Source organism: Callorhinchus milii, unplaced genomic scaffold, assembly GCF_018977255.1.
Source record: "Callorhinchus milii isolate IMCB2004 unplaced genomic scaffold, IMCB_Cmil_1.0 Scaffold2, whole genome shotgun sequence".
NCBI lineage: Eukaryota > Metazoa > Chordata > Chondrichthyes > Chimaeriformes > Callorhinchidae > Callorhinchus > Callorhinchus milii.
The window spans coordinates 94,296,520-94,317,535 of NW_024704743.1; the positions used below are offsets into that span (position 1 = coordinate 94,296,520).

The 21,016-nt window shown below is 42.2% G+C and overlaps 1 protein-coding gene and 1 non-coding gene across 7 annotated transcripts in view; both read right to left on the minus strand.

Annotated features, from left to right (window-relative positions):
- The window catches only part of mapre2 (microtubule-associated protein, RP/EB family, member 2), a 49,322-nt gene extending 31,394 nt beyond the window's left edge, over window positions 1–17,928 (minus strand). Inside the window, exon 1 of one of the 6 annotated variants that reach the window (XM_007887993.2) lies at window positions 17,750–17,928. Coding sequence is in view for 1 of the 6 variants with exons in the window: in XM_007887990.2 (XP_007886181.1) it covers window positions 2,773–2,900 (128 nt within the window). In the remaining 5 variants the exon portion in view is untranslated. Of the gene's footprint in view, window positions 1–2,056; window positions 2,302–2,772; window positions 3,006–6,510; window positions 6,534–13,684; window positions 13,740–17,178; window positions 17,244–17,749 lie in introns of those variants that run through there. The other 5 variants (XM_007887995.2, XM_042332245.1, XM_042332246.1 and 2 more) reach the window with 5 other exon arrangements.
- On the minus strand, window positions 10,572–10,640 carry trnae-cuc. The gene has a single exon. It is a non-coding gene; the product is annotated as a tRNA-Glu (tRNA).
- Window positions 17,929–21,016: the final 3,088 nt, after the last annotated feature.

Genomic DNA, 21,016 nt, shown 5'->3' on the forward strand with positions numbered 1-21,016 from the left:
TGCTGGCCAGAACATCAGGAGAAATTCCCTTCTCTTTTCAAATAGTGCCTTTAACATCCACCTAAACAAGCACACAGGACTTCAATTTAATACCTCATCATGAAGCACGGCAACTCGAACAGTACAACACCCCCAGCACTGCACTGGAATGTCAGATTAGACTACACAAGTTCCAAACCCCAACATAGGGCTTGAACCCACCACTTTCTGACTCAGAAACAAGAGTACTACCAAATGAGCCAGGATGACACACAGATAAGCACTGTATAACTCATTTGGCATAAAACAATTTCAGTTCAAAGTAAATAGTAACACTAACAGCTTTACGGTGAAGCGCTTTGAGACATCTCAAAGACGTAATAAGGCGCTATATCAAATGCAAGGATTATTATTTAGCTTTAGGCAACAGATTTCTGGCTCATATAGCCTATACATACAACTTCCCTCAAAAATCCTAAATAAATCCATTATCAAAATAATCCAGAATCCAATTGTACAACACAATTTACACTAAAATAGTGCCTTTCACAATCCCAAAGTATCTAAGTTATAAGATATTAAGGAAGTATGTAACCGGTAGGATTACATTAAAATTACATCAAATAGTCTACATGTGTGACTTATGCAACAAATTTTTCGCTAAGTCAATTTTTCAAAACCAAATCTCTTATAGTAACATTATGAAGCCTATACAACTTTCCTTTATTGATGCAAACTATTTACAGAAAAGCCACACATATCAACAAAAATGTCACTACACGAGTTCCAAGTTCCAACTACTCGACTAACAAGACTGTGAAGGGCATGGGGAGGGAATAAGCAAGATTGAGCGTCAATTTTCTCAATTCCCAATGTGAGATGTATCAACTGTGACATACCAGAGGCTAAACAATCTGCGGGGTGGAGGTGGGGATAAGAGAGATGTAAGTCACATTCAGGAGTGATTGGATATTGACAGCAGCCTCAGATGGGTTATCTACCCACTACCTTGGTTACAAACACATGGATGATGGGGTAAATGAAACTTATTCAATGAAAACTCCCTCAAATTTATTAACTGTTAGGCTGTAATTCTTGCATAATGTGATAGCTTTAAGTCACAAACACAACAGATTTAAGTTTCTTAAGGATTATACTTTCAAGCATTTTCCCCCTATAAAAACAATTATATATAGATACATATATAAAAATTAGATAAATTTTAAAACACCGTTAATTGCCTCCTTCAGGATGCGTGAACATATCATTTGGATTGGATTCATTGAGAAAGGGCTACAATGAACAAGGAAAGAAAGCAATTCAGTAATGTTACCTCTTGAAAAAGTGGTAAACGTCTATGCAAATGCTCTGTATAAGTCGATTTCATATTGATACAATGTGTCAAAGCTAAATTCAATGTTGGTAAACAAATTAAAAATGACATTGAAATATCCACATATAGATGTGTAAAACACTTGCTAGCGTTTGATTTAAAAACGCTCACAAACCATGCAATTCGATTTACTATACCCTTAGAACATAACAAAAATATTTTGCTTGAGCTTCACAATAACAATTCTTATGCACAAAATATTAGTTGTACTTATTTTGTCACAACAAGATTTTCAGAGATTCCAAACTAAGATGCTAGGATCATTTTTAAGCACATCACACTTGAAAAAAAACAGAACCATTTAAAATTGAAATCTCAAGGCTGGCAAGTCATCAGTGCATGCAAACAATGAAGCCATGGGCCTAGTTGTATTACAAGAAATAAAATCGCCTTTTGCTGATCACCAAAACGTCTTGATAGTAATTTACAAAAACCCAGATTATAAGTGAGTAATAGATTGAACAAGAATTAAATTTCTTAAGATCATCAAGGTTTATATATAGGATTTGTAGATTCATTTATAAGGAATACTGGCTACATTTACAGTGCACTGGCGGAAAAAATCTAATTAATGTAGTAAAAATATTTGCAGCCCGACTTCAAAAATTCAAATAAAATGCAACACAATATGAAAAGCAGTCTCCACCCATGAAATATCTTAAATCCACAATACTCATCAAATACCAGATCTGTCAGCACTGCTTCACCACAGCCTTTCTTAAATAGTCAGATGCGATTCCTTCAAGCAAAATCTGGAACTGATTTAGCATCTACTGTCCTTTTTCCGAGAATTCCTCAATGGTTACAGAGGTCTAGGTTCTTTGTACGAGCCTGCTACAAGAGGAAATCTCACTGAATGCATGACATGGTGACCTCGACTGTCAGGCATTTCACCAATCGGATTGCAGAATTTTACAAAGCTCCGTCAATCTGGTTTGCTTAATAATACCACCAACTGCAGCTCAATCCAGAGGAATCCATTTTTCCAAATTCACTGGGGAGTGCTCCGTTCATCTGTTTTCCTAACTACATTTTATTTCCGACAAACCTTGTTAAATCTCTCTTTCGGTAACTGAAAATGGTACAGTCCCACTTCACAGAAATAATTACTTCATCTTATCAATAACAAGATAGAAGGGGACCTAGCAAAACTGGGGGGGGGGGGGGGGGCGGAGGAAAAAAAAAGCACAAGGGCATTCATAAACAAACAGTTTTTCTGTTCCAATAATTTACTATTATTCTATGTATCAATACTAAAGCAAATTGTACTTAAAATTGGAAAAAGCATTCAAATTAAGTTCTTTCACACACATCTAGGTTATGCAGCTCAATTATGTAACCCCTTGCATTTCCTCATTCTACTGCAGTCTCCAGCCATAGCTAAACATAGCACTGGTTACCTGTAAGAACGCTCCCCTCTCACTGTGTGCTTCCGAAAAGGAATAATGGTACCATTGTCCTGAACGATGTCGTTGTTATTCTCACCATTTGGGGAAATTGCTTGTGTGGGACCAGGCATTGGAGCCATCCCAGATGGTATAAATTTCTAACACTGTGCTGTAGGGTAGGCTGTGAGCCTGCTTCTTCACAACAGGGCTCTGCTTGACCTCAGTGCTGACGTCAAACGTAGCAGAAAAAAATCTGGAGACGTTGTGAGGCAGCATCCAAGTCATGTGACAGGATTTTACCATGGTAACCCGCTAACTCATCAGATCTCAACCATCCACACAGGAACCCAGTACAGCCACGTCAATATATTAAAAGCAAAATAAGAGGCAACTGCGAGAACACTTCCATCTGTTGTATAATCCTCCGCACCTTAGCCTTAAACTACATCTTCATTCAGACAATATAATTTATGGCCACATTAAAGCTCCTGCTGAGTGCACAAAAGACCACTCGTACTACATTCAATTTAAAACTCCAGGATCATTTTTGCAACAAAAATAATTATCTTGTAGTCAAAATAAAGGTTTAGGACTATTAAAGCTCATAATACTGTAGTTATTCTGCATTCTGCTTTCTAAACTGTTCCATTTCCTTTTTACTCAAAACAAAGTATTATTTATTTTCCATTGTTTTCCTAAAGGGGTTTCAAATCCTTTTTCCATCTACTCAGGTATTGCCCCATGGGCACACTCTGGATGCTTGCCCACTTGGTTATTATTTATTCACGAGCCTCATTGGGGTGCCACTAGGTTTTTCCAATTGCAGGGGCATTAGAGCTGAGTTCAACATGTCCTTGCTTGACAACACATGTGCAATTCCAGCAGGGGTCGTTAGATATTAATTAAAAGCTGGAACTCTGAAGATTTTCCCTTCCATAACACAGGGCCCTGAGGCCAATTGTAGAAACCCAAGCGCTGCCCAGCTAAGATCTGCTGAATTAACATAGATGTGGGTGGAAGATAGGACCTTCCCCATCTGTATGGCTCAGCTTCTCATTGGGTAAACTCACTGAGCCACACATGGAGCTTCTCAAGCCTTTTGATGAAAATGCAACATGCAAAGTACACGTACTGACCAACAAGACAAATCTAGTATTTTCAAGAGAAGAATCAGCAACAAGTAATCAACAGGTAAACTATCAGAAGTACTCTGTATTGCAATATTCATTGTATAAATACATACTCCAACTTTTCAGTCAAAATTTTTTAAAAATTGTATATACAGGAAGCTAAACACCAAAGCTGAGGTCACTGCTTTTAGTCCAAGAGGGAATGGACTATTCCACTCTACTCAGAGAAAGCATGCATCTCCCCAAATCAAGTACAAATGCATTAAGAAAGAAAAAATTATTTTGATAGATGAAACTTAAGAGGACAAAGTTTTAAAAATGTGCTCTTCTGAAGAAAAACGTATATGAACATTTTAAACTACCTTTTTTAAAAAAAGGCAAGTGAATATGAAGTCTTGTACTAATAATACTGTGTATAATAAATATCCTTGGAGTTGATATTAGTGCTTAGTACTTATTATTGAGACGCCTCAAAGAGCATTATACAAGTCAGCTGTGCATTACAATACAGATTTTCCCTGAAATCCTGACAATAGAAAACAAAGTATAGGTATATGCACTTGACCCAATTTAATACACTTCACCATAAAATAACTTCAGCTCAATACACTTCAATGGCACTCTTTAGCATCTTACTGATAATATTACTGATTATAGATTTGTCTTCCGATTACAATTTAAGGGAGAATAAGATTGAACTCTGACCTTACGACAAATAAAATCCACAGATACCTGACTAACAGCATTCTGTGTAAGTTGGAAATTGTTACTAATCAGCTCAAAAGATTCTAAGTGAGACACAATAACCTCTTATACAGCACTTCCACAAATAGTTTCTCTCAATAGTGCAACCTTTCATGTCTCAATAAAATTAGGTAAAATGGAAGGAAGTTAAACCATGTTTCCTTCGTACAGCTGAAGTCACTTTAGAAGGAAAAAAACATATTTGAAAGTTATGCACAATTAAGATTAGCTGTAACTTTGAAATCCTTAAACCCATATTAAAAGAAAATTGACCCAAACAAGGCATCTGAGGTATTGTCCAAACAGTTTTTAAACATACTTATGCTCCAGGTTCAGCTGGATCAGGAAGATCCAACTTTTTGGCTGCTGAGGGCTGAATGCCACCGTTGAGAAATGTCACAGGCTACATAAGCAAAATATGCAACAATAACATTTTAAAATACTCCTGCTGCATTGCACCTCTTCGTTCCATCACTCTCCACGCCATCTTTTATGAGGCAGTGCGGAGACCAACCAGAAGAGAGGTGCAGCAGGGAGGTAAAACAATGAAGTCGGAAATGGTTAATGCCCAGATGAAATTATTCCCTAGGTCGGATGCCAGCAGGACCATCCTGAACTAAATCAATTATAGTTTATGACAACTTACTACCAATGCAAATGTTTCCATGTCTACACAGTAATGATACTAGAGACACTCTGGAGTATAATTTTGTGTACTAACTAAAGAAGAACTCATTCACCTATTAGGGCGCATGTATTGTTGAGTTAACAAAATTTACTTCTCCCCTCCCTCAATATTTTGTTTGTGTTCCAATGATCTAGCTCCAGGCCAAGTTCTCAGAATGATACATACGTTATCATATGAAGCTTTTCCCATCAAAAATTGTTGTTCAAAGTATAGTGAGGCATGAGCATAGTGACTGGTTATTAAGCAAAACACTGCCCCAAATTGTTGGTCAGCAATATCTCACAAACAACATTAAGCAGAATTAAGCCTTTTTGGGTTCAATTTGGGTGACAGAGGAATATTTATTAGGACGTGACAATTCTGTGCTCTTTAAAACAGTGTTAAAAGATTTTAGCCCATCTGAACCGCCAATTGTCAGGTTCTATGTTTAATAATAATCCTTGCATTTGATATAGTGCCTTCGAGATGTCTCAAAGCACTTCACAAAATATACTCTAAAGTGAATTGACTGTATATTTTGTGGGCGAAACGCGGCAGCCAAATGCCCACAGCAATGTCCCATAAGCAGTCGTGGATTGAGTGACCAAATGATTATTATTTTTTGAAGCGATTATTATACCCGGAAAGCAATCCGCCAACTGAGTTCCTACTTACTGCTAGGTAAACAGAGGCACTTGGGAGTAAGGAAACTTGCTCAACATTTCGCCTGACCGGGAATCGAACCCACAGGATTCCATAAACATCTCATCTCAAGAGTGCTACAAACGCTATTTTGTCAAGCAGTTTCTAGAAATTAGAAAATGCTGAGGTAGGCACCTCCCTCTCTACTTACATTAGTTCAAAGTTTGGTTACAGGTTTACAATCATCTTTCTCCAGACAACTATAAGCTCACATTTCGGCCCCTAAATCAAATATGCTAATTTAGAACATGTTGTACTAATTAAATTTCACAAAAAAAATCTCTAGTATCTCCAAACAATTCCTGCGTTTGAACAACACCATAATCTACTAGGCCACACATAACAAACCACATCAGTGATTTGTGAGATGGAGCTGAGGTTGGGTGGGATGGAGAAGCCAAGTACTTTTAAAAAAAATTTTTAGCACAGAAGCAGTGATGTTCAGTTATGTTCTTGATTCCCACTCCAAAATTAATTATACTAATTTGTTAAACCATAAAAACTTACCCAAGCACATGATCAGCAAACCAATCAGCAGGTCTCAATGTAAGGCTCTGCCTACCTAATCAAAGCTTAATATCATATAAAAAATGTAGAGAAAAATAAATCACAGCAGCGTCCATTGGTACTGCTAGGAAATAACACAGTTAAATACTGTACAAAGCCTCTAACAAAATTTGCTCGCAACAAGCCTTCTAAATACTCAGGCACAAAGACTTATTGTTTTATGCATCTGCCTTAATCATGTGTGCCTCCATCACTGGAATACAAGGAAATACCCAATTAAAATATTCAAAGTTTCCCACTTGAACAATCATTACTTTGTCTTTTTGTGCACAATTTGTAGGCATATAGATGGAAGCTACTTTTTCTTCTACATAATAGTTTTTCTTCTGCATAATATAGCAAACAAAAGTTAATTTGCTTCATGGCTGTTTATGGAACATTGCTGTGCGTAATTGATCTGCCGTGTTCACCTAGTCTCTTTTGCGGTAAATCCCGTGAAGCTCTTTGAATGTCCTCCCAATGTGAAAATCACTGTATCAAAGCAGGATTATTATTTATTATAATTGTACTTTTTTTTAGAATGAAGAAACAATTGTTTTGTGATTTGAATTACAATCAATTCAATAACCACCAACTTCAAATATTTGCTATGTAAAAGTCATAACATCATTATTTAGTTAAAATGAAGATTCGGTGTCCTGAACAGTCAGTTGTTCCAAATAAAATCTCCAGCTTGTTCAGATTACATTTAGCAAACACATGTATTAATTGAATTGTTAATCACTAAAGACCTAAAAAACAGTGCAGTGTTGGTTTCATTATTGTTGTGTCATCAGTCTTCCAGAGACAATGATTCAGCCTGAACCAAGTCACAAACTACATATGTAATATTCACAGGTCTAACAGTAACATCCAAGACCATTGAAGCCATCAAGTTACTCTAGTTCTGTATGTGCGAGAGAGTGTATGTGCAAGGTGGACGACAAAGAATCAAGTGATCCACAAAATTGGCTCCAGTCAGACTTGGATTAAGTATTAATATGATTTTTGACATCGGCTAATAACTTTGAAGAAAAATAAATGAAGAGCCTCCAAATATTCCATAGTTAACACCATAGTTAACGTAGATCATTCACCAATATAAAGTACTTATGGTTTCTGGCCAATAATCCCCAAATTAAATTGGGTCACTGATTGACTCCTTGGCTGTTTGTGAAACATTGCTGCCCACAACTGACTGCCGCGTATCCCCCCAAAGTCAAAATCAATTTACTAATGCCTTATCATGTCACTGAAATATCTCAAACGCTTCACATTCAGCTAATAACTTTGAAGAAAAATAAATGAAGAACCTCCAAATATTCCATAGTTAACACCATATTCATAGATTCATAGAATGTTACGGCACATAAGGAGGCCATTCGGCCCATCGAGTCTGTGCCGGCTCTTGACAGAGCAAGTCACTTTCACTAACCCCAATCACCAGCATTCTCCCCATAACCCTGCAAATCCGTCTTCCACAGATACCTATCCAGTTCTCTCTTAAAAGCTGTTATCGAATCAGACTTCACTACCCTTTCAGGCAGATCATTCCAAATTCGAACAACTCGCTGAGTGAAAAAATGTCTTCTAAACTCCCCTCTGCTTCTTTTCGTAGATATCTTAAGACTGTGACCACGGGTCACAGACACACCTACCAGCGGAAACAGCTTTTCCTTATCTGGCCTGTCGAAACCTTTCATGATCTTGAAGACCTCTATCAGGTCCCCACGTAACCTTCTCTGCTCTAATGGGAAAAGTCCTAACTTCTCCAGCCTGTCCTCATAGCTAAGCTTCCCCATTCCTGGTATCATTCTCGTGAACCTCCTCTGCACCCTTTCCAGTGCCTTAATGTCCTTCCTGAGGTAAGGTGCCCAGAACTGGATGCAGTACTCCAGCTGAGGCCTAATCAGTGTTTTGTATAGATTAACCATAATCTCCCTCCTCACTATTTACTACCCTACCTAACTTTGTATCATCTGCAAACTTGGAAATAGTGCACTCCATGCCCAAGTCGAGATTATTAATATATATTAGAAAGAGCAGTGGTCCCAATACCCATCCCTGGGGGACACCGCTGCACACCTCCTTCCATTTTGAGAAACACCCATTAACCACCACCCTCTGCTTTCTGTCACTCAGCCAGTTCCTAATCCAAACTGCCACTGTCCCCTTAATACCATGGGCCTCTAATTTGTTTATTAATCTCTTATGCGGTACTGTGTCAAAAGCCATTTTGAAATAAATGGAAATAACGTCCACCGCATTTCCCTCATCAACCCTCGCAGTCACCTCTTCAAAAAATTCTATTAGACAGAGAAGTGCTTTGAGATGTCTCGATGACATAAGGCATTGTATGAAATGCAAGGATTATTATTATAATAAAACTGCCCTTTATGATATAGAAATAAAATGGTAGATGCACATACTTCAGAATTCTATTAGCAAATAATTCTCTATGGCAGAGACCACCACGATCAATTGCCACGTCAAAAATGACAGCTTCAGACCTCTTTCTCCCAAAGCCTTAAGTGCTATGATCAATTATCAACTATTTTAGAGGTATTTCATAATTAATGTTGGCTTATGCTGTTTAAGCTGCGGTTTGTCTGCAGATGTTGGATCCATTCAAAAAAAATTCAACCAACACAGAATATTTATGATCATGTAGATCTGTCATTAAGAACCACAGGCTTTTGAATTGCTGATCTCCTGACAAGAATACAAGGACTCACTGGAGGCACATAAATAGGGACCTCACTTCAGATGGCCCAGTATACAATCCAAGGCTCAAGTTGATTATTGTAGCATCAAACTCTTATTTCTAGTAACCAGACATAACACACCATCACACTGGTCAAAACCCCGAAATGATCCCAGTTATCCCTTACATCCTCACCAGGTTTTCAATGCCTGAACTGTATAGTAAGCCACCAAAATTAAACATTGTATTTTGCCTTTCTTCCTCAAAGCTACCTCCAATTAACATCATTTTCATCTTCACTTTATTAATTCTGGATTGTCTGGACTTGATATCAGGACCTACAGGTATGTAGTGAGGGGAGTGATCATTCCTCAAAATCAGAAATCTCTGACAGTTCCAATTCTCGACGCATGGTTAGAATAATTATGAGGCAGCCTTTTAGGAGATGGTGATCTTTTTGGTTGATACAAAATCTAAATAATCTTTGCATTTGATACAGGACCTTATCGTATTGTTGAGACATTTCAAGTAGCTCAGAGAATCTGGTCCCATCTAAACAGGCTCTGTTATAAGCCTCTTCTTCAACAGAGATAGTTGACAGTTGTTGTCCCTATTATTACCCATTCTTCACTCCCCTCCTTCCCCAGAGCCTAAAGCTTGTACTTGGGCACCTGCTGATTTAGCATCTCCATTGTCAATGAGCACATACGTTGCTTCTGGTTAGTACGTAGATCTTTTGGGGATGATTTGATTTAGCTGTTTGTTTTCACTGTTAAGAGCTGCAATCTCAGTTTTTAGCAGATTTTCTTGTTTTTACTAAAGACTGTACATAATAATCTTTGCATTTCATATAATGCCTTATTACATCAGCGAAATATCTCAAAATGTTTCAAAGAATTTGAAAAGGTTGTGTTTTTTAAGTATGCTCAATTATAAAAAAACTTTATATACATAACTATTTCAAAAGAGAGCGTCCAGCATATAAAGAAAAACACTTCATTTGCAAATCTATTCTCTTGCCTATTCTGCTTTCATAATAATCCTTGCATTTGATATAGCGCCTTATCACATCTTTGAGACGTCTCTAAGCGTTTCACAGAATATGCTGTAAAGTGAATTGACTGTTTATTTTGTAGGCGAAACGCAGCAGCCAATCGCACACAACAGTGTCCCACATACAGTTGTGGATTGAAGGAACTCATTTTTTTTAAGTAATTATTACTCCGGGAAAAGCGATCAGCCAGTCAACTAACAACTGGGTTCATACTTACTATTAGGTAAACAGAGGCGTGTGGAGTAAGGAAACTTGCCCAACATTTCCCGCTGCCGGGAATTGAACCCAGGTCTCTCGCTTGAGAGGCGAGTGCTCTAACCACTGAGCTACAGGACCTGAGCAAAAAAACATAAATCCACCCAAACCCCAGAAGCTGTCTAGTTTTCTGTGGTGAACAAAGACCTTCCCAATTTATGGGCGTGTTTCAACAAACAGTAACACCATACATCCACTGTAGCTGCACAGTACAGCTGGTACATTTCAATTAGAACCCCAACTGAGCAAAAGCATGGATTTTGTTGTGGAATCTGAAGAGATTTTTTCTTCCTGCAACTTTTCTTCTCTTTCCTAAAGGTGCCAACTCTTGCTAAAGGGGGAGGAGGGAACTAGTCATCTTCTTGTACTCTAACCATTCTTCCCAGGAGAACCCAACAACACCAAATTGCATTTATCTGGCGCCTTTCACGTCGGGAGGACGTCCCAAGGTCTCTGCTGAAGGCCTTTCTCTTTGACTGCGCCTTTGGTCACCTTCCTCCCGCATCCCCCTGACTCGGCGCCAGGATCCATAACTGTAAAGCGCTCTGAGATGCCATCCGGCGTGGAGGGCGCTATATAAATCCAAGTTGTTGTTGTTGCTGAAAGTCGAGTTATGGGTTGGATTTGGGAGGAGAGAGGGTAGGCAGTGGGGGGAAAGGTTAAAACTTAATATTGAAGGCAAGAATGAATGCAATTTTACAATATTGGACTGTATATTTTAAGTATATATAAAGCAACTGGTTTGGTCAAGGAATGTTGAACCAAAACCGATAGCTTTTTTGGAATAGGAATGCTGTTAGTTAGTTCCAATAAGCACCATCACACAGAGGATACAGTTCAAAATCCTGATCCTCACCTTCAAAGCCCTCCATGGCCTTACTCCCCCCTAACTCTGCGACCTCCTAACCCGCTATTAACCTGCCCGCTTCGTCCGCTCAGCGGGCTCAGCCCTGCTTCACGGCCCCCGCCTCGCCCACCCCACCACTGGTGGGCGAGCCTTCAACCACTCTGCCCCCACACTCTGGAATTCCATCCTGCAGTCCCTCCGCCTTGCCCCCTCCCTTGCCTCCTTCAAGACCCATCTCAAGACCGTCCTCTTTGACCGTGCTTTTGATCATCCTCCTCCTCCCCCCCCCCCCCTCCCCCTCCCCACTGCCTTCCCCAATCCCAACCCTCAGCTCGGGTCCAAAATGACTGTCCAGCACCTTGGGATGTCTTCCGGATGTGAAAGGCGCTATACAAATGTAATTTTGTTGTTGCTGTTGTTGCAACAATGGTACATTTGGATTTCATAATCTGCTTTTGCCACATTTTGCAGAGGGAAAGCAGAGAAGCCCCTGCTGCTCGACTGTACAAAAAATTATCACCAACTTGCATGTGTAGGCGTTATGCGTATGTGGAACCCTGGTTTTGATATTTTTAAGCATGGTGATGACACCCTGCTGACCAATAAAAAAAGGTTGGCAGAAGCAACTTATATCCCAATTCTCTTGGCAGAAAATGAAAGAGAGGTTGGAGAAATTTAAGCGCGTATGGTGGGAGGGGGGAGAAGGAGAAAGAATTCATATTGACAAGGATGAGATAGATATTGCTGCAGAAATTGAATAAATGTTGCACAAAATACTGAGTCCAACATTTTCTGATTAGATACAATAAATGCTGAATGAAGGATAAACATTTCTGTACTCTGCATCAACCACAAACTACTGCACCAACAGAACATTTTCATTTTCCGCACCAATTCTATGCGGGCGGCCATGTGTGAGACCACCAATTTATGGGTAGTTTTGTGCTATGGAAACACCTGCAAATGAGACATATTTTTGAAACCACCTCCAAATTATTTCACATAAGATACTTACAGCTCACAGATTTAATCCAATTTTGATTAGATTTGCAACTATGACACAGAGGTGAAAGGGTGGTGTCCTAAACCAGTGTTGTTGAACCAAGATTTGTATTGAGCCACATGTGTGAATACCATCAAGAATACCACATAGATAGCAGCAAAACATAAGCAAATATTAGCAGTAACACATTAATGAGATTTGACAGTTGTTTTTCTCAACCAATTTCTGTAAATTCAGTGAAAACAATCGCGCACTCCTGCCACCAAATGTTAATTTGTCAAGATAGATCTTAATGTGCCGGCACAGGCACAATGGGCCGAATGGCCTCCTTCTGTGCTGTGATATTCTATCTATATTTTCCTTTGACGAAAGTGATCGTACAAAATATTGATTAGCAGATATGGTGATCTGAACACTGAAAAGTTTTGCCGCGATTGTTTTTACTCAGACAACTATTATTTTAAATGACTATTTCAATTGAATATTCAAAAAGCCTGACTAGAGAATTTTGTACCACATACATAACACACGTTTAAATAGCCATGCATACGTCTCTGTAAGCAAATTGTCAGCGGGAATTATCTGAGACACATGCTTTCTGCTGAAGCTGAGGTAGCTTTGAGCCTCACCAAGACTGTTCATGAGCCACACATGGCTGATGGCCCTATGGTTCAACAACGCTGTCCTAAACAACTGAGCCACCTCATTTTAGCAACAGTCGGTATAGAATTTGGGAACCTTTTTAACTATGTCACTGCCTTGTAACACTCTTGATCAAGTTTGACTATGCATCAAGTAGCCTCAAAAATACAGTTAAGGTTTCTGAAACAAGAATATTTGATTTGCACTTCTATATAATTGCAGTTCACAAAAGATCTGGTACAATGAAGCAATAAAAAAATGTGCTATTTTAGGTTCTTGTACATGAACTTCCTGTGCCCCTTCTATTTCAGTGAAAAGCAAAGGGAGCCATGCATCTGCCTGAATTACTATATGTTTAAAGCAACATAAAAAGGGAAATTTATTTTTGCTTTGGTATGCTGCAATGAGTGAAAGCAGATGTCCCTGGCTTAATATGAATATTTGATGCAATCTTAAAAATACAGGTCTAAATATTAAGATGCACAGCAATCATACAGAAAACTGGCTTCGAAGATGCACAGCAGTTTAATTGCAACCAACAGTTTTTCTACTTCTAAACATTTGACTTTTTTTATTGTTATGCAATATTTTCTCATTTCTCCTAACTCATCTACACTAGCACAAACTGACCTGCTCTTTTGATTTTGGTTCCTGATGCCTTTCACCACACTACGACTGACAGACATACTGGAAATAGATTCTTCTGCAATTAAAAGTGATACAAAGCAAGGAAATGAATGAAACACCCAAGCTATTCTAAAACTTCTAAAGGGCTCTGTGCTATCTGAAACTGCACATACTAACAATCAATGAGAATCCTAGCTTGTAACTGAACAGATACTATTACAAAATAACTTATCATTATTGGTTCAAATATAAAGGCTACAAAGGCATCGCTACTGAACAGTACTATTATCATTAATATAATAAGAATATTGCAGCACAGACGGAGGCCAATCGGCCCATCGTGTTGTGCCGGCTCTTTGGAAGAACTACCGAATCAGTCCCACTCCCCCACTTTTTCCCCATATCCTTGCAAAGTACTTATCCAATTTTCTTTTGAAAGTTGTTGTTGAATCTGTTTCCACCACTCAGGTAGTCCAGACCGTAACAACTCTCTGTGAAAAAGAATTCTCCTCATCTCCCTCTGGTTCTTTTGCCAATTATCTTCAATCTATACAATATGAAATTACATTTGCATAGCACATTTCACACCGGGAGGCCATCCCAAGGCACTGGACAGCCAGGGATTTGTTCCCAAGCTGGGGGTCGGGATCAGGGAGGGTGGAGGCAGTGAGGCCAGGAAGACGGCCAAAGGCTCGGCCGAAGATGAGGGTTTTGAGACGCGTCTTGAAGGAGGCAATGGAGGGAGTGAGGCGAAGGGAATGTGGGATGAAGATGCATCGGGTAGGGGTAGAAAGGCTGAAGACCCAGCTGACGGCGGTATGAGCGGGCCAGTCGGGGGACGTGGCGCAGGCCAGAGCTTGCTGAGCAGAGGGAGCGGACAGGTTGATATGGAGTCAGCAGGTCACAAAGGTAGGGAGGGGCAAAGCCGTGGAGAACTTTCAAGGCACGAACGAGGAATTTGAACTCTATCCTCTGGGGGATGGGGAGCCAGTGAAGCCGGGGAAGGGTGGGGCTGATGGGGTCACAGAGCCTGGTGTGAGAGACGACATGAGCTGCAGATTTCTGGATGATCTTCAGCTTGTGGAGGGAAGAGCTGGGAAGACCGACAAGTAGGGAGTTGGCTTAGTCGAGCCTATAGGTGTGGATGAGGGTTTTGGCGGCCTGAAGGGTGAGGCAGTGGCAGAGTAGGGCAATGTTGCAGAGCTGGGGGAAGGCAGAGCGGGTTATGGCATGGATTGGGTACAAAGGGCAGTTGAGGGTCCAGCAAGACACCAACGCTCCAGACTGGACTCAGTGAGGTGGAATGTGCATCTTGGATTGTAATGCTGTCAACGCCTGAGAGGTGGAGGCGCTGACGGGAGCCAATCAGGAGAACCTCGGTCTTGTTGATGTTCAACTGGAGAAAGTTAGCTCTCATCCAGGACTTGATGTCTGACAGACATTCTGTCAGGACAGCAGGGGACCCTGGAGTCGAGGGTGCAGGCAGAAAGATAGAGTTGGGTGTCATCCATAAACATGTGGAAGGAAGTTGGCCCTATGTCTGTGGATGATGTCATCAAGAGAGTAATGACTGACAACATATTATATACGCACATTCATACACACATTTCTGGTTCAGATCAAAATCAATCTTTTAATGATCGAGGCATAATCTAAGACATTAGTTGAGGCTATTTTGTGGTATTATTTTGGTGTTGGTACAACCTGGCAAAATGATTCGTGTCACTGTAAAAAATGAGAACAACAACAAGATTACATTTGTATAGCACCTTTCACGTCAGGAGTCCTGTCCCAAGGCGCTGGACAGTCAGGGATCTGCACCCAGTCATCAGAAAGTGATTTATTTAACTTGAAATTGATGGCTGAACCTAGTATATTGTTAAAAAGGAAAGCAAAACCAGGTATGCCTTGCAATTGGAAAAAAAAAGAGAGATGAAGCGGAAACCTATATTGCTGCGGGCGGGGACAGGTAGGTGTCCAACGCACATAGAAACCCATGTGGAGTCCTGTAGCTCAGTGGTTAGAGCACTTGCCTCGTAAGCAAGAGACCAGAGTTTGATTCCTGGGCAGGGCGAAATGTTGGGCAGGGCAAAATGTTGGGCAAGTTTCCTTACTCCACACTTCTGTTTACTTAGCAGTAAGTAGGAACCTGGTTGTTAGTCGATTGGCAGATCGTTTTTCTGGGAATAATAATCCTTAAAAATAAATAATTTGGTCACTCAATCCACGACTGTTTATAGGACACTGCTGTGTGCTGCCGTGTTTCGACCACAAATAACAACAACAAAATTACATTTATAGAGCGCCTTTCACATCGGGAGGACGTCCCAAGGCGCTGGATAGTCAGGGGTTAGACCCGAGCATGCGGGAGGGGTGGGGTAATCAATAAACAGTCAATTCACTTTACAGTATATTCTGTTAAGCGCTTTGAGACATCTAGAAGACATGAAACATGCTATATCAAATGCAAGGAGAATTATTATTATTATCCTCCTTAAGATGAGTCTCCCCAAGCCATGGAAAAAAAACGATTGTGCTTGCCCACACACAGTTCAGTACAACAACACAAAGAACTGGAAATCTCATACTCCACAAAAATATGAGCAACAAAGTAGCAGGGTTCTGATCGCTAAAGTTACAATAAGAGTATGAGCGTCAAATTCTACTTCACAAAGCATTCTCTGTGCTATCCCATGGCTCTGCCCATAGAGCACAGAAGCCAAAACAAAACTGTACAAACACTCCAGGAAATCACACACCATGTCAGTATAATATCCATCAGTCCCACCACATCTTGCACCCACAAAATACCAAGTCAATTCACTTTACAGTTATTCTGTGAAGTGCTTTGAGATGTCTCAAATGCGCTACGTCAAATGCAAGGATTATTATCTTTGGGAGGAGTGAACCTGTCTCCTTGCTGTACAAAGTAGTGGAATTCTGGGTTGCACTGTAGAAAGGTAGAGCCGGGTTTGGCAGTCATGGGAAGCACCGCCGTCAGGCATTACCGCCCTGTGAAATTGTTGGGAGGCACGCAACTGGCGTCTCCCCTCGTGCATGCCGCACACTCCCAAGGAAGTTGCGCCCCACAGTTTGAGATCCTCTGGAATAGGGGACTGAATGAACAGCTTGCTCTGAGAGCTGGTACAAACTTGATGGGTCAAATGGTCTTGCTCTGCATTGTACATTTCTACCATTGTATAAAATGCCAACAAATTTTCTTTTGTCTGGAATGGAGAACTCTCTCCCCAGAGGGGCACATGCTGCATCCTAACCCTCGATACTATTAGGTGCAAGATGGCATGAACAGAGGCTTGGGAACTCCAGAGTTTGCTTTGGGACTACTGCCGGAGTTTAACATATATTGTGGGTGTTTAAAATAAACACACACAATGCCCGTGGGAGTTTACCCATGAATTTTTGTGCTCAAGTACCTCTAAACGTTGTAATGAAGGTATCTAAAAGCACACTAAATATTACAGTCACCCTTTACTTGCATTTTGCTGGATTATCCTATTTTGAGGCTTTGACACGTTGCAGCACACACCCGAAGCCAGACCACAGCAGCTGCGTGGCGCTGCGCAACACTTGGGGACACATCTGCGGATGTCGCAAATTATTTTTTAAAAAATAATGAAACACATGCAGTTCGGGATTTATCAGTTTGTCACGACGTCCTTACAGTAAAATATCGTCAAGTTTATATATATATATACACACATATATATATTATATTCTTATTTCCTGTTCCATTTGCCAGTGGCCCTCAGGGGGAGGTGGGACTGTGGGTTTACACTCACACACACCAGACTGCTCGGCCGCTCCTTCTTGGCCGCCCACCTTTCTGAGTGACAAAAGGTTTGCGGAGCGGCAGAAAGAGCGAGAAAAAAAGGAGCAGTTTGACGGGGGGGGGGGACTCTCTGTCTGCAAATAATGTCGGTTTACCACGAGGAGCCGAGAGGAGGAGGGGGGGGGGGGGAATAGGCTCTTTTTTTAATTAAAAAAACCCATAAATCACACTTGTCACCATTTTATTTTCAATCGAAAATCGCCCTGCGTTTTACTCACTGTTTTGGGCTGTGTATCTCTCGCCAGTACTTTGTATAGACAGGTTTCTTTATGAAAGGAAATGGACCGTGATAGGGGGTAGTTACCTCTCTCTCTCTCTCTCTTTCTTTCTTTCTTCCCCCCTCCCCAATGTACTCCTCTTTCTCCAAATAATAAATAGCAACTTTGTTCAGGGGGAAGATGCCAAACGTGTGTAGTTATTTTTATATTCAAAATAAAAGTCAGTGTGTGTGTGTGTGGGGGGGGGGGGGGGGGGGTTGGTGTAGTATTTCCTTTGAAATGATCCCCGGCAATGAGATAAGTGTCGCTCTTTCCTATTGACAAGCTGCAGCCTGTCTCCCTGTCACACCAGAGAGGCCCGGGCCAACCGTTACCATGGCGATCGTCACAGAGCCGCTACTCGTCACGTGGTGACGCTCGCGCATCCCGCCCCGCCCCCCCCCCCTCGGACAACACGCTCTCTAGTCACGTGACCGTCCGGCGCCTTACCGTCACGCGTGCCGCCCCTCCTGCAGCTTCACGTCATCACCCTCCTCCGCCACTGCGCTAAGAGTCACGTGAGCCCCCCCCCTCCCCTCACCCCGCCCTGACGTCACGTGAGATTGAGCTCTGGGCCTCTCCCTCTCCTCCTCCACGTCTGCAGCGGCCTGAGCACCAATAGCTGCGGCAAGTGCACAGTGGCGCCCCCCCGAGGCCCCCCCCCGTGTCCCAGCCTCAGGCCGCCACACCCTTCCGACAAAGCGAACAGCTGCGTTGCAAACAATAAGAGAAGACGCAGAAGGGCCTGAATTGCAAATTGCTAACAGCAGTGGCTCCTTCCAATATTTGTTTGTGTGGGGTCGGGTGCGGAAACCTATGGTACGACGAAGTTACGTTGTGCGTGTAGCGCCTTTCACGTCGGGAGACCGCCCCAAGGAGCTGGTGTCCAACCAGACAGACTTCCATCCATTCCATCTTACACATGGAATTTCCCGTGTTTGGGAATGGAATGCACACTCAGCTATTACAGCCAAAACCCCACGCACAGAATTAGGACATAAATCGCAAATTGAAAATAGAAGCGACTCTTGGCCAAATGCGCTCTTTATCTGTCAATGGCGGAAAATACAGTCTCGAGCGCCTCCTCTTCAACTCGCGCATTCGGACACCCTCCTACCGCCACCCTCCCTGCCCTCCACCATCCCCTGATCCAAATTCCTGACTGCCCAGCACCTTGGGACGTCCTCCCGACGTGAAAGATGATATACAAATGTAATTTGTTGTTATTGTTGTTTATCAATTGTACCACTTTCCAAAAATAAATTGTCCAGAACAGTGAATGATTTTTATAGCACGAGCTGCATTGCTCAAAAACATTTCAACTATGACATAGGATTTTCAGTCAACTTTTCAATACCCTCTCCATTGAAAATTACAAACTTTCAACCACGAGTGAAACAAACAACAACAAAGTTACATTTGTATAGCGCCTTTCATGTTGGGAGGACCCCTCCCAAGGCACTGGACAGTCAGAGTTTCAGATCTCAGCTGGGGGTCGGGATTGGGGAGGGTGGAGGGCAGGGGGGCAAGCAGGGTGATCAAAACCATGGTCGAAGATGAGGGTATTGAAATGGGTCTTGAAGGAGGCCAGGGAGGGGGCGAGGCGGAGGAATTGCGGGATGGAGTTCCAGAGGGTAGGGGCAGAGTCACAGAAGACCTGCCCGCCAATGGTGGGGGGGGGGAGGGGTGAGGTGGGGGCACATGAAGCAGGCAACCTAAAGAGCGGAGGGAGCAGGCAGGATGGTAGGGGGTAGGAGTTCACAGAGTTAAGGGGAGCAAGATCATGGAGGGCTTTGAAGGTGAGGACCAGGATCTTGAACTGTATCTGTGTAATGGGAAAGGTAGAAACAGGATGCCAAGATAATAATAATAATAATAATAATAATAATCCTTGCATTTGATATAGCGCTTTTCACGTCGGGAGGACGTCCCAAAGCGCTTCACAGAACACACTGTAAAGTGAATTGACTGTGTATTTGTGGGCGAACGCGGCAGACTAACTTAGTAAGGTGGAGTGTGCATCCATAGATGGTGACATTGTCAGTGCCTGAACTGTGGAGGCGCTGACGGAGCCAATCAATATAGCCTCAATCTTGTTGACGTTCAGCTGAAGAAAGTTAGCTCTCATCCAGGACTTGATGTCTGACAGACATTCATGTCAGGACAGCAGCAGTCCTGGAGTCAAGGGTGGAGGCAGAGAAGTAGAGTTGGGTTTCATCTGCATACACGTGGATGTTGATCCCATATCTGTGGACGATGTCACCAAGAGGGAACATATAGATATTGAAAGGAGGGGACCGAGGACAGAGGCCTGAGGAACGCCGCACGAGACAGTGCAGGGGCTAGAGGAGAAACCATTTGTGGAGATGAAGTAGAGGCGGTGCGATTTGAACCATTCAAGGACAGAGCCGTGAAGGTTGAGGTGAGAGGAGAGGCAGTGAATGAGGACAGAGTGGTCGACGGAATCGAAGTCAGCAGAGAGGTCAAGGAGGACGAGGAGGCAGAGGGAGCCCTAGTTGCTAATGGACGGAATGTCATTTGTCACTGACCAGGGCTGTTTCTGTGCTGTGGGTGGCACGGAAACCTGAATAGAGGAGTTCGTGAAGGGAGTGGCCGGAGAGGAAGGAGCAAAATTAGGAAGCAAGGTCGTTCCAGGACCTTGGAGAAGAAAGGGAGGTTGAAGATGGGGTGGTAGTTTGAAAGCACAGATGGGTCCAAGGATAGGAGTGATGATGACCATTTTTAATAGGGTGGGAACAGTACCAATGAACAGGGAGAGGTTTATGATGCCTGTGAGTAGAGGGGCAAGGAGGTGGAGCTGGGAGGTAAGGAGAGGGGTAGGGATGGGGTCGAGGGAGCAAGTGGTCGGTTTCATGTGGGTTATAGTGGTGGTGAGAGAGGAGTGGGAGACAAGTTCGAGGGAGGGATGGGTAGGAGCTAGGGTGGGAGGGGGAAATGGGGCGGGTGTAGTAGACGGAAGAGCAGAGGCAGCTGAGGGGATCCCCTCAACTTTGGATTTGAGGAAGACCAGCAACGCCTTGCAGTTGGCATTGGAGGTGAGGACAGGCGAGACATGAGAGGTTGGTCGGAGGAGCTGGTTGGTGATGGAGAAGAGGAGCCTAGGGTTGTCCTTGGCCTCCAAGATTGACTTGGAGTAGAACGATGATTTAGCGGAGGTGAAGGCAGAGTGGTAGGATTTGATAAGGTGCAGCCATATCTGCCGATGGA